The sequence below is a fragment of the Microtus ochrogaster genome, unplaced genomic scaffold (assembly GCF_000317375.1).
Source record: "Microtus ochrogaster isolate Prairie Vole_2 unplaced genomic scaffold, MicOch1.0 UNK101, whole genome shotgun sequence".
NCBI lineage: Eukaryota > Metazoa > Chordata > Mammalia > Rodentia > Cricetidae > Microtus > Microtus ochrogaster.
Window position 1 is genome coordinate 1,012,559 of NW_004949199.1, and position 12,306 is coordinate 1,024,864.

General features: G+C 34.6%; 1 gene segment (V, D, J or C); it reads right to left on the reverse strand.

Moving 5' to 3' along the window:
• Nucleotides 1-7,702: 7,702 nt before the first annotated feature.
• Nucleotides 7,703-8,144, reverse strand: LOC101998398. The segment is given in 2 exon segments: nucleotides 7,703-8,019; nucleotides 8,099-8,144. Coding segments are annotated over 2 exon segments (363 nt in total).
• Between the last annotated feature and the right edge of the window lie 4,162 nt (nucleotides 8,145-12,306).

Here is a 12,306-nt window from a genome sequence, read left to right on the forward strand (position 1 = left end):
TAAAAGAAATATACTAATGAAAATATAATAAGTCTCATAAAATTGAAAAATACACAGTGAGGTTTCTGTTGTGCCCTGTCCCAAAGCCATTCAGTCCCAAATAAACACACAGAGGTCTATATTAATTATTAACCCAGTTGATCTATTAGCTCTTGTGTCCTGTTAACTAATTCTTACATCTTATATTAGCTCATTATTCTTGTCCATGTTAGGCTTGGTACCTTTTTCAGTGAGGCATTCTCATCTTGCTTCCTCTGTGTCTTGGAGATGACTGCAGACTGTGTCTTTTCACTTCTCAGAATTCTCTTGTTCTCATTGCCCTGCTTCTACTTCCTGCTTGCTCACCCAGCCTATAACCAAGCAGTGTTTTATTAAAAATAATACAAGTGACAAGTTAAAAGAACATTGTCCCACAGCAGCAGAAAGTCTGGATTATGTATATTATTGTGTTGTCTTTAAAAGCATTAGTTGCTATAAAAACCTTAGATTATGGAAACTGCCATATTAAACCAATCTATACATTTTCAAATTATCATGACTTCAAAATTAAAGTCAAAAGATTCATTACTATCTGGGAGAAGTTATGCTTTCATTGACACAGGAAATAATAGCTTAAGGATTCATTCCTAGTTAAAAAAAATCCACATTGATCAAGTGTAGCAGCAGGCCACTTGCTTGTTCCCAGCCACCCAGCCAGCTTAGCCCCGAAATATTAACACAGAAACTATATTAATTAAATCACTGCTTAGCCCATTAGTTCAAGCTTCTTGTTGGCTCATTCTCACATTAATTTAACCCGTTTCTTTAAATATGTATATCACAATGGGACAGTGATTTACTGGAAATGATTCGGCATGTCTGTCACTGGCAGCTGCTTGATGTCTCTCTGACTCTACCCTTCTTTCTCCTAGCATTCAGTTCTGTCTTTCCTGCCTACCTAAATTCTGCCCTATCAATAGGCAAAGGCAGTTTCTATATTCATTTACCAAGAAAAGCTACAAACAGAGAAAGGGTCTCCAACACCAATCAAGGAAGAACCTGTGAAAGACATTTTCAGTGGGAACTTCTGGCCCTGGTGATTCAGCATCCAGGACAGCTTTCAGGCTTGTCACTGAAATGATCCAGCCTCAAAAAGTACTCCAACCAAGACTTTACCATAATCCTAAATTTTCCAAGGGTCACACAAAGATTACCATCACCTCCCCTAGCATTAAGTAATCTAGAGAACTATACCCATATTACCAAATATTGGCTATAAAACTTTGTAGTTATTTAAAGGGGGTTTGTTGTAACTTGTTATTGGGTATAGTTAAAAAAAATTATTAAATAGCTGGGTGGTGGTGGTGCACGCCTTTAATCCCAGCACTCGGGAGGCAGAGGCAGGCAGATCTCTGTGAGTTTGAGGCCAGTCTGTTCTACAAGAGCTAGTTCCAGGACAGGCTCCAAATCCACAGAGAAACTCTGTCTCGAAAAACAAAAACAAAACAAACAAACAAACAAACAAAAAATACTAAATAAAGGAGTTAAGTTTGGAGATCTTTTTCTAAAAAAAAAAGAAAAGGGGATATGGTAATGATGTAGAAAAACAGTAGATTATTGAATTTGCTTTAATCCAAATACAACTGTTAATTTCAAAATATTTTACAACGGGAATGGATTTTAGTTTATTAACAAAAATTGAAGGTTATTTCTTTTCTGCTGTATGTATGTTTTTACTATGGGTTAGGATATTGTGTTTTAAAACTTAATTTAAAATTATAACTTATAATTAAAAAAGAGATTAATAGTTGTCTATAATAGGAAATTTATATAGCCATATTAGTTTATTTTCCAAGATCATAGAGAGATATATTTCAGATACATAGACAATCTTCAAACACTTCAAAGACCTACATAAAATGGCATGCAAAATGTTTTGAGAATTTAGTTTTCTTGACAGTGAGGCACATCTGCTCCTGGCAGCACCAATTAGTTCAAGAGGATGGTAGGCAATGAAGAAACTCCATTTGGAACTTGTTTTTTTTATGGCAAAAGCTAGTCATATGATCAAAAAATACTACTCTGGCCTTAATTGCTGACAGTTACTGTCCAAATTGCATAAGCAAGATGCAAAGGAAAGTGACTGCCAAACTTTGCTAAGACAAGTTGGGAGAGCCCTTCAGAATATAGTGCTTCACAGAAAATCCTGTCAAATATTATAAGCCTGCAGAATGGAGCTGAATGCCCCACAGTTGCAGAAGAACTTGGGTTTACAGTCTAAACAGCTTGTGGTCCCTGTCATTAGGTAATATTTTACCATTCTGGGGTCTTTGGTGGTGGTGAATAGATAGTCTTAGTCATGAAAGGAGATAAATTTCATATGAAACTTTAGATTCACCAAGATAGGATATATAATAGAGTATTTTTCCTAATTTTGACAAATACAAATGGATTAGATACTGTTAGTGTAATTCTCACATTAAGCATCTGCTTTACTAACTTTATTTATTATTTATTTATTATTTATTTTTTTGGAGACAAGGTTTCTTTGTAGCTTCAGTGCCTGTCCTGGAACTAGCTTTTGTAGACCAGCCTGGCCTCGAACTCAAAGAGATACACCTTCTTCTGCCTCCCAAGTGCTGGGATTATAGTTGTGCACCACCACCACCCAGCCCTTTGTTAACATTGAAACATTCGTTTTTAATTTGACAAAAAGTGGAAAATGCTGTGGATAATGCTTATTGTTAAATAAGAAGCTGATTGGCCAACAGTTAGGCAGGAGCAAATTGAAGGCAAGTGCCAGTCTAGGAAAATTCTTGAAAGAGGAAGAGTGGACTCAGACAGTTGTAGGTAAATGCAGAGAAGTCTAATGAGAATGCTGTATTGAAAATAGGTACCAAGTGACGTGGATAAACATAAATAAGAATATTGGGTTAATTTAAATGTAAGAGTTACCTAGTAAGAAGTCTGAGTTATCGACTAAGCATTTTTCAGTAATATAGGTTTCTATGTGGTAATTTGCAAAGCAACTGCCAGATATATAGTACTGGGTAGCTCCTGGGCAAAAACTATCAAGATGGGGTCTTTTAAATTAATAAATTCACCTGACCATGAGAGCTAGAAAGAAAGACAAATTTATTAACATTGCAACTGTAAATGACCAGAGAAGTTGAAAGACAAACCCTGGACCTGAGTCCTGAGAACTTGTGTCATAGCAAACATGTCTGACCTACATTTGACAAGTAAAAGCCAAAGCTTAAATTTAGGTTTTCCTACCACAAAATTATCTTCTTATATTATACTCTTAAATTTGAATTTTTTTCTTATCATTTTACAATGAAAAATTTTTCAAAATTATCTCATTTGTGTATATGTGTGATTGTGTATGTGTGTTTTAACATTTCACTGTACCATACCTTTAAGCAACAGTAAATATTCACTTATTTGGGTTTGTGTGTGATTTTTCTCCCAATATTCACATTCGGTGTGAGGCACTTAAAAAGTCCTAATGCAGGCATAGATGTCTATTTATGTTTGTTGTCTACAGTGGCTGCTCTGCAGGCCAACACTTCCCAACACATTTGTGTTGCTTTTCTTTCCACTCTGTTATAAGCCTGTAAATATGGAAGATGGATGTATTCCACTTTACAAAATTTGATAACTTAAATATGTGTACCACACCATAAACACATATTCAGGTTTTTAATAGGCAACTGCCTTGAGCTCAGAAAAGACTAATACAGTAACCACACATTTATTAGAAATTTTGGCCATCATGAGTATACCTTCCCCAAAACTTACAGACAATGGTCCAGCATATGTATCTAAGAAAATGAAATTCTTTTTTGCTTATTATAATATAAAGCACATTACAGGTATACCAAATAATCCTACAGGTCAGACAGTTGTAGAAAGGTCAAATTGTACTATAAAGGATATGCTGAAAAAACAGATAGGAATGGAAATACCCCCAGAAATAGATTGCATAATGCTTTATTGACCTTGGATTTTCTTAATGCTAATGATAAAGGAACAACAGTAGCAGAGAAGCATTGATAATGGAACAAACTTCTGAATTCGATCAACAGCTAAGGTGAAGTCTAAAAAATTTTCCTTGCTACAAGTTACCCAGTTAGAAAGAAACTCACCAAACAGGCTTCATAGTAAATTTCTTACAGTTCCTTTGTTTAAAGGAACTTGTTTTATAATGAATACTTCAGTAATCAAATATTTGTGTTCACTGATAAATAACTGGTTTGAGGAAAATACAAAGTTTAAAGTTTATGCTCTAAAGATTAAAAAGAGCTTTCATATATAAAAAAAGTCTTTTAAGTTATATAAGAAACAAGCTGGGCATGGGGGAACATAGCTTTAATCCCTGAACTGGGGAGGTAGAGGCAATGGAATTCTGTGACTTTGAGATCAGCCTAGTCTACAAGGTGAGTTACAATACAACAGAGACACAAGATTATATAAGATTTTAGGATAAAAAAGCTTACCCTGTGATAAAAATTATTTAATATACATAAAAATAAAAAGATTAAAATCTCTTCTCTCTCTGCTATTGATAATTTGAGACTTCAAATGTTGAGGGTTTGACATTAATCAATAGATCTCTGATAAGGTACTAATCTAGATCTGATAAAAACTGATTTTACAAAGTCCCTGTGGTTGTTTTCTAAGTAGAGAGTTAAAAAAATTTCTCATTTTGGTAAAATAATCTTCCTAATGAATATAGATTCATTCTTCAAGATGAAGGAAAGCATGTTAATGATTTAAACCAAAATCACTTTTAGGTTTCCAAGATTTTACTGTGACTCAATGGCATTAATCTATTGCCTGTTCTTTGTGTAATCCGTTTTCTGTGTAACAGCCCTGGCTGTATTGGAACTCACCTTGAAGACTTGGCTGGCCTCAAAGTCACAAAGTTCTACTTGCCTCTACCTCCAATGTGCAGGGTTTAAAGGTATGTGCCATCACTCCCAAATTTGTTTTTATATAACTTAAAACACCGCTTCCTATCTGAAAGCCTTTTTTAATCCTTAGAGCATAAATTTTAAACTTTATATATTTTTCAAACCCGGTTATTTATCAGTGGACACAAGTAGAGTATACTTGAAAACACACTACAATAATAACATAATGCTAAGACCTCTGGAACTTTTGTCACTTAAAAAGTTTCTTATAAGCTTCACGAAATCAACTTGGATACATCACTTCCCATAGGATAAATGAACTCCATATAACTAATGCCAAAATATAGTCTGTTTTCCCACCTATCTATTCCTCCATGGGTGGGACATCTCCTTTCTCTTGTTTGAGAAACCACTCTCCCATCTGCCAGTATTATGAAACTAGAAATTTCTGATGTACACCTAAGAGAAAAATTTCCCCATAAAATTAGCTCATTTTCTGCCCATTAATATAGTTTATTACAGCAGATTTCTAATCAATTAAAGACTAAAGACTGCTACAACTGCTGCCTGAATGTTCCTAGCCTCAGATGGTCCTATGGCAGTCTGCTCTTGACAAAAAAAATAGCAGTCTAATCTTCTCAGATATAGTCAACATTCAATCATATAATTCCCCAGATATGCTCCAGTGTCAGCAGGGATTAGTCATGGATGATTTCAGCATAACTTTTCACTCATTTGTTATAAGAAAAAAAACTGGGGTGTTTAGTTTCAAACCCAGATAATATGACTCTGGTCCCCATTTATCTCATCAGAGCTGATCCTGACACCCAGGTAATTCCAATTTACCTCAGTCCCCACTTGCTACAGGTTATTTCACACATACCCCATCTTCTACCATGAATGCTCCAGCCTTGCAGATGTACTCTATTAAAATGTTCTATTACTAATGCTATATATTATTCCTACCCTCATTATCATATATATATATATATGCAGGTATGTATATTAAATATATATTGTAAATATATATAATAATCTCCATATGTTCTTCAGCCAATTAATTCAGTTTGAGGAACTTTTTGTGTATGTTTGAAACAGAATTTTACTTTACTGCCCTCTCATAGCCCAATTGGTTTATTGATTGTTTTTATGTCAATTTTGAGAACTCTGTCAGTTTCAACTATACCTACAACTTTTTTTCAGCAGGTGCACTCTGATAATTGTGTGGACTATTTATCTAGAAATGTTTTATAAGAATTGATTGCTCATCAAAAATGATGGATAATTACTATATACAATTAATGCTTTAGAAGACATTCTTTACGTGGGGACTCAGATTCAACATATTAAGACATACTTAACCATATTGTATAATGCTCATTATAAGTAGATTCATGTTACTACTCTGTGTAACAGTAGATCAGAAATATCCTTTGAGCAAGTATTGCTACACTTATAAGTTACTTGGAATTGTTCTCAGATTGCTATAAATATGAATGTTCTTCATTCTCTAATTAGTATCTTTAGTCATTCTAGGCAGTAATCGTGCTCTATAGAAAAGTTGCCTTCAGACCTATAAAATCTATGATATGCTCTGCCCAAAGAGAGATTCATGTGCTTCATTTAGCAAACAAAGGGGGAAGAGATTCTAGCGGCCATGTCAAAGGACCAGCAGATTACAATTGACTTCAGGGTGCCAGCCCACCAGGAGGTGGATCACTGATGGGAAAATATTAGATATAAAAGACCCCAGGACCACAGATCATAAAGTGACTTTCAATTCGATTGTGCCTTCACATGTTTGCAACTGCCATCTTTCTCTGACATGTGGTATGGTATGAATGTGTATGCAAATAATCTCAGTGCCTGTAATGTACTGTGTTTATCTCATAGATACATCTTGTTCTACTGGGTGCTTTTACCTATGGATTAAATGAAGATGATTTCTTCTTAGTTTGTATTGTCTCTTTCATAATAATTATGTTAGTTTAATAAAGTTTTAATAATAAAAAGGAAGAAAGTATTCCATAGCTAGACCACATGAGGTACAAGGTGGACTAAAGGTAAAAAATAAAAAAACACCCACTAGGTAAAATGTACATTAATATAAATTGGTTAAATTAAGTTATAAATGCTGATGAAATAAGCCTAATCTATAGGAGTTTTCATAATTAATTATAAGTCTTCATGTTACTATTTGGGGAGCGGGTGACTCAAAGAAAAATCAATCTACAGGTATCTACATAAACTTTTTAACCAATTTCAATGTAGAAACACGGGTAATTTTAAAATAAAATGTCAGGTTTCTATTTCAATGTTTCAGAACTTTCCTGTAACAAAATAATAAAATACAGAGAAAATCAATTATATAAAAGGAATTTAAGATTATGGGTTAAATAAGATTATTACACTACTGTACTATCTTCTCTGGAGCAAATACTAAACTTGTAAATTAGACATTAAAAGGTAAAAGACAATCACAAAATATAACACTTCAAGATGGGGTTTTGCAATATATTAAAATCGCCTGAACAAGAAAGCTACAAAGAAAGAAATATATTATAGGACAAATTCTAATTAGTCTTAATGATAAATAACTGGAATTGAATAACAGAGTAAATGCTGAAAGAGCAGAAATTAAAGGAGCCAGCAATTAGAGAGACTTTTTTGTACAGGGATCTGTGTTCTATGTGTCTAGTGAGTAATCTCATAACTTTATTCAAAGGCAGGGTATTTTTTTCTGTTTCTGTCTGGGCACATAAGAACCAGCTTCCCTCAGGGTTTCTGACACCCTCAGGATATAGTTTTCACACTGTGTATCTAGCACAGTAATACATGGCTGTGTCTTCATTCTTGAGGCTATTAATCTGTAGATATGCAGTGCTGACAGAGGTGTCCAAAGAGAAAGCAAAGCGTCCTTTGAAGTCATCAGCATAGGTTGGAGTCCCAGTGTCTGTTCTAATGTAGCCGATCCACTTTAGGTGCTGTCCTGGTTCCTGCTTCACCCAGTACATTGTATGGTTTGTGAAGGTATACCCTGAAGCCTTGCAGGAGATCTTCACTGACTGCCCAGGCTGCTTCAGTTCAGATCCAGACTGTACAAGCAGGACCTCTGCTTGAACACCTCTGGAGAGAACATGGGGAAGTAAGGAGACATGCAACTGCCTCAGTTTATTCAGGAGTTCTGGATTTTGATGACTTACTTTGGACAGCTGCCAGCAGGAAAAGGAGCCTCCACACCCACTCCATGTGGTATGAGATTGGGACAGAGTTTTTTCTTGAGACTAATAAGGCAATCCCTTGCTAGGTGAGGGAGGAAAGACTCAGATTTCTATTTTAAAGGCTTTGCATACGGCAGATTTGCATATGACTGGGTAGTGAACAAACCCAGATATTATTTCTAATATACGAGAATACATGATTCCAAGTGAGTAAGCCAATCCCCAGTGTCTGGTGCTCATGTCTTCATGTTAGTTGTGTTGTCCCCCAAGGACTCAGCTGGCTGATCCTCTTTAATGGGGCAACAATTTTCTTTGCCTCCCATTCATTATGTGCTTGTCTTAGAGCCTTTATCATTACCTGTATAGACTGTCCTCTACAAACTGAGACATCTACATCAGTTCTTCCTTGCCTATTGTATCTAATTAGGTGTTGTACTTGAATTCTTTAGGTTCTCTGTACTCCTGTATCAGGGTCAAACCATTCTTGATGAAGCAGATAGAAATAAAAAAAAATACATTTGTTTCCAAATTATAAAATGGGTGGTCTCTCTTTACATAAGTTATTTAATAAAAGTAATAGATTTGCAGAAGAGTAAGGGGGTACATGCTGAGTTTAGAAAAATGATCCACTTATATTAATATAAATATTTAAAATTACTATACTATAAATTGTGAAACAGACTTTCTAATGAGGAAGTGTATAAATCTGGTGAGATATATCCGTGGTTATATACATGTACTTATTTCAAAAACACTTGAATTTTATTTCTAGCACCCATATAAGGAAGCACACAACCACCTACAGTTCTCAGCGCATGAGGAACAAATCCTGTCAGCCTATTTTGGCACTTCTGTTCATTTATCCACAAAAAGACAGAGACACATAATTACAATTATAAGAATTTGAAAACAAAGAATAGTTTAATCAGAAATCAACTTAAGTGAAAAATCATACATTAAAATATGAAATCTGGGTATATTGCTTGTAGTTTTGTAAATGTTTCAGTGCAGACGATTCATTCTGGATATTTTGAAATCTCCTGAAGAACTTTTGTTCATGTTAATCTCTTTTATGCTCTTTTATAATCCAAACTTACCAAGACTGCACATCATTGCAGAAATCTGATTTTATGAACTTTACACATTTGATTCTTCTGATGAGATATAAATTTGAAAAAAGAAGTTGGATGGTAGGAATGTACAGTGCCTGCCATCATCAGAAACAAAGTTATGAGCAGGCTAGAAAGAAAGACACTAGGGATATATAGGGATGTCTTGCTTCTGACTTAAAAAAAATAGTATTGTTTGAATGTGAACAGTAGTGTGCGCTGATAGTGTGGATGGAGGATAGACAATGATTACTTTGCACAAAAGAAAAAAAACGTTGAGTATGATGGAGAATTTAAGAAATAAGTACAAGACTGCTATGCACAAAGACCAAGCTTTTGTACTTTTCACCATTCATATTCTGGTAGCATAAATGCTATTTGTCAGAGTAAGCCAATAATTTCCAGCTTCATTATCCTGCACTTTGTTCTTTATACTGGGCAGGGAGAGGAAGTCAGGACTGATGAAAAGTATATTCTGGTCTTCTCTGCACCTGGCTCGAGGATACAATTGAAACCATGGAGATTTGGTGCCCCCTGTTGTATAGCTGGCTTCGTGCAGTATAATGGTCTTACTGCTATGGTCAGAGCACCATGAAAGTTCCCTGTCCATTCTTTGTCAGGAATAAAGTCCTGTCACAAAGCTTCTCCATGATTTGGAATTGAGGAATAAGAGATTGTATAGATATAAAAAAATCTGATAATTTCAGATTATAACTTAAAATCGTGTGTTTATTTTCTTCTGCTATTTGTAAGTGGGTCACATAAACATAGGTGATTTCTTGTAGCAATTGAAACAGTTGGTCTACCAGGGGCATTTAGAAGTACTCCTTGTCAGATATTGATGCAGTAAGGAAGGCATTGCTCTGTGTGACAAAACTCCTCCTATGATATATATATATATATATATATATATATATATATATCATGTATATTCTTTTCATGGGAATATACAGATATATTCCCTATGCCATTGAAAGTTTATTAATTTCTACTCCAATTGTTGTTTTTCCTTTATCTGTTTATCATGGTCAAGTTTCATGTGAAATTCAAATGAGCAAATATTGAAGTAAGCAAAAACCTTGAATGTTACAGTATTCACAGTGCTGGGGTTAACCTAGCTCTCTACTTCCTAACATCACTTCAAACTCAAGGAAACCATGCATTCTTATTTGTTCGCTATTCCCAAGATTTCTCATCATAGCCTCTATGTAAATATCTGGCCTTGAGTCTCATGGAGTTGGAAATGTGATGTATGATATAGTAGTATATTTTTTTAACTTTTACTCTCCTCCAGATTCACTCATACTGTAGGATAGAAATTAATGAATACATGCTAAATGTTGAGAGCACAGTATGACATTTTATGGACAGAGTAGACATGTAAAATCATTCAATAGTTAACAGTTTCTGGAGTAGAGTAAAATATTTTTTAAGATGACGACTTTGTGTGTAAAAAAAATTTAGAGGAATTCCAAATTTTGGTATTTTATTATATCACAATGAGTCAAAATGATGAATCAAATGCTAACTCTTCATTTTGGGTATTGAGCCTATTATTCAAGCTCACTTAGTACTCTCTCTCTCTCTCTCTCTCTCTCTCTCTCTCTCTCTCTCTCTCTCTGTCTTTCTTTGTCTTTCTTTCCTTCTCTCTTTGAGTGTGGGGTTTTTTAAGTATTGTAAGTGTGTGCATTTGTGTACACATGTGAGTGCGCTTGTGTGTATTCACAGCATACAGAGGGAAATCCCAAATCACCTCCCCTTTTCTGTCCAAATAAAAAGGAAGGTTTTATGTTTATCATAGTAAATTTACATATAACAAAACAGATATTAAGCAAGAATTACACTTAAGACATTTATATTTACTTTATCTTTTATTAAAACTAAGAAAAACCATAATTATAACCATTTATTTTTCAACTCCATCATAGAACCCAGAAGGATAAAACGTTACCTAAGTTAACAGGAAGTGCATTGTAAGCAACTTCCAAAACTCTGGATATGACAGAAACAATCACCAAAAGTTCCTCTATAACATTGAGGCATCTATCGTCAGCCTACATGCTCATAGTATCTGGCAGATTATTCCATGAAACAGGAAATTAGAAGATATCATATGCCTTCCAGTGGCAAGGTTCATCAGTTGCTTTCTTCTGTGTCCTGCAGACTCTTATTTGAAGCAGGAATCCCTCCAAATGGTCTCAACTTTAGGTTAGTTCAGAAGCCATTTTTGTAGGTCCCATCTGTCTTGTTACAAAAAAAACATCAAGTAGTAGAGACAAGAGCAATTTCTTGCTCAACTGTCTATCAAACTCCATAAGGTGCCTCTTCAATGCCCATTGTCTTCTTGAAGTAGGATGGTGATGCCAGGAGCAAATGTCATTGTCATTAAATGTCCTAAGCTTTTAAAACATTTTTAAATGCCAAATTCTGTCAGTTTTTGAAAGGTTTGAGGAATAACTATCCATCTGAAATATATCAATGTACATCTGAAAAACCTAAGTAACATGACTACAAACTTGACTATTACAGATGACAAAGTATTAATACGTATTTTTAAAACTTCTTTTAAAATATTTATTTATTTATTATGTATAAAATATTCTGTCTGTGTGTATATCTACAGGCCAGAAAAAGGGCACCAGACCTCATTACAGACAGTTGTGAGCACCTATGTGGTTGCTGGGAATTGAACTCAGGACCTTTGGAAGAGCAGGCAATGGAGCCATCTCTCCAGTCCCTAATATGTATTTTTAAATTATACACTAAATTTTTAAATAAGTTCCACAAACACAGTACCTTAATCAAGAGCAGAAATATATATATATAACACATTTTACCTTAAATTTGTATCAATAAAGAAAGATTCATACCAATGCCAAGTATTTATCTCTCTTTAAATAAAAACAAATACTTTTGAACAATATTTGGGAATTTATGCATAGTTCTTTCCAAATTGCTTGCTGCTTTTTGTTGGGCAAAGTAACTGAGGGGGTTGTAGAGACTGTTCAGAGTGTCTTGGTCCATCAAACCACAAAAGGCTTGAAGTAATGAACAGATTCTCATCCTCTGTGGAAACAAAAG